Here is a 1792-nt window from a genome sequence, read left to right as displayed (position 1 = left end):
ATCACTGCGAGCGACGCTTTGGGCTTGTCGCGGCATCAAGCGCAAGCGGCCCCTAGGCCCACCCTCCTGAGTGTTTCTTGGTCGATCGCGCGGCGCTTTGGATCGGGCCTTATCTGTTGGGTCTTCTTCAAAGGTCTCCTGGCACTGAGCTCTCATATGGGGGCTCCGCTCGTGGCCTAGCTGCGGTTGGTAGGTCCCCTTTTCTCGTGGGTGGCCTTCTTCGCCATGGATCTTGGCGGCGGCTCTGAAGATTCTCCTCCACTTGAGCTTGAAGCGTTCAGGTCTCTCATCGCAGTTGCTGGGAAACGACAGCCCTCTGGTCCTCAGCTCAGGTTCGTTAAAAAGCTGGAAGGCATTCCAATGGTGTCTCTGCCGGTGGAAGATACTTGTAGAGCAGCGTTGAATCTTGCCGAAAGAGGCCTTATTGGCCAGTTTATAGGGCTATGGCCTTCCACGAAAGCTGTCGAAGAGTGGGTAAAGCGTAACTGGACACCCCTGGTCAAAGAAGGAATAAAAAGTCATTTCATGGGCAAAGGTTTTTTTGTGTTCGTGTTCGAAAATGCGGAAGATAGAAGTCCGATCTTCAGAAATGGGCCATATTTCATGGGCCCTCAAGGACTCTGTTTGAATAAATGGTCCCCCAACTTCGATCCAGCTCAAGATGTGCCCACACCGGTGCCGGTTTGGGTGCACTTTCCACATCTCCCCCTTCACTGCTGGAGTCAGAACTTGCTGCAGTCCATCGGAAATGCACTCGGCAGATATATAGATCAGGCGCCAAGGAAGGATCAATACTCTTGTGCTCGAATCTGCATAGAGGTCGACCTTGAAACTGGGCTTCTTGAAGCCATTAAACTCTCGGTGGCGGACTAGACTCACATCCAAGAGCTCGATTACGAGCAGCTTCCTTTCAAATGCCGACACTGCCACGAATACGGGCATTTCGCAAGATATTGTAAGAAGAAAAATGAGGAAACCACAGAGAAAGAAAAAGGAGAGCAATGGAAGCAAGTAAAGAAAACAACAAATAAAAGGCAAAACAACAAAAACAAAGGCAAGGAGACAGCGAACAAATCAGGGCAAGAAAACGAAAGCCTTCAAAACGTCGGAAACAAGGAAGCAATCAACACAGTGGAGGACAAAAATCCCTTCGAATCTCTCACTCCTCCCTCAGATCCTCCAGAGACAGAACAGGAAGATCCTCCCCAGCCAATCAACATTGACTTTCAAGACCCAGGTAACACTCCAAATCCGAATCTAAGCAATAGTTCTTCCACTTCATATGCCGATATAATCAAACAAAAGAAGAAGAAGGTAGAAAATGTGGGCTCCTCGGATGATGAGACCCATGAAAGGCCATCCAAGCGAGTCGGAAGGAGATCAAACAAGGAAACTAGGGAAGAAGAATCAGAAAGGCAAAAAACCCTTGGAAGTCAGGCCACTATTGAAATGACTCTAGGGAGGAATACCAGACCAAGGGCTTCCAAGGGAGGAGGACCCACCCCAACAAGTTGTAAATGATGAAGCTGGTCTCTTGGAATTGCAGGGGTTTGGGGAATCCCATAAAGGCAGAGGCCATCAAAGATTTAATGAAAATGGAACCCATAGACATACTCATGCTCCAAGAGACAAAAATAGAAGGTGAGATTCTTCTTAACACCAGTAACACAAAATGGAAATTTGATTCAGGAAAGGCAGTCAGTGCTAGAGGCTCGGCTGGGGGAATAGGCACATTCTGGTCTACAAATTCCTTCACTCTAGACAGATCCTATGAGACTCAACATTGGATATA

At 48.1% G+C, this 1792-nt stretch overlaps 1 protein-coding gene across 1 annotated transcript; it reads left to right on the top strand.

The window, feature by feature from the left end:
• The first annotated feature begins 225 nt into the window (after window positions 1–225).
• Window positions 226–873, top strand: LOC149150405 (uncharacterized). The gene has a single exon (XM_089442783.1). It carries the CDS (start codon window positions 226–228, stop codon window positions 871–873), a length of 648 nt encoding a protein of 215 aa, XP_089298909.1.
• Window positions 874–1792: the final 919 nt, after the last annotated feature.

The sequence above is a fragment of the Pinus tabuliformis genome, chromosome 9, assembly GCF_031772625.1.
Source record: "Pinus tabuliformis cultivar Carrire ecotype Pingquan chromosome 9, CPIR1, whole genome shotgun sequence".
In the NCBI taxonomy this organism is placed as follows: Eukaryota; Viridiplantae; Streptophyta; class Pinopsida; order Pinales; family Pinaceae; genus Pinus; species Pinus tabuliformis.
This window is presented reverse-complemented; position numbering and strand designations above follow the sequence as displayed.

Bases quoted from the DNA above. Each gene is read 5' to 3' on its own strand.
- LOC149150405 (XM_089442783.1), top strand. From the start codon at position 226: ATGGATCTTGGCGGCGGCTCTGAAGATTCTCCTCCACTTGAGCTTGAA.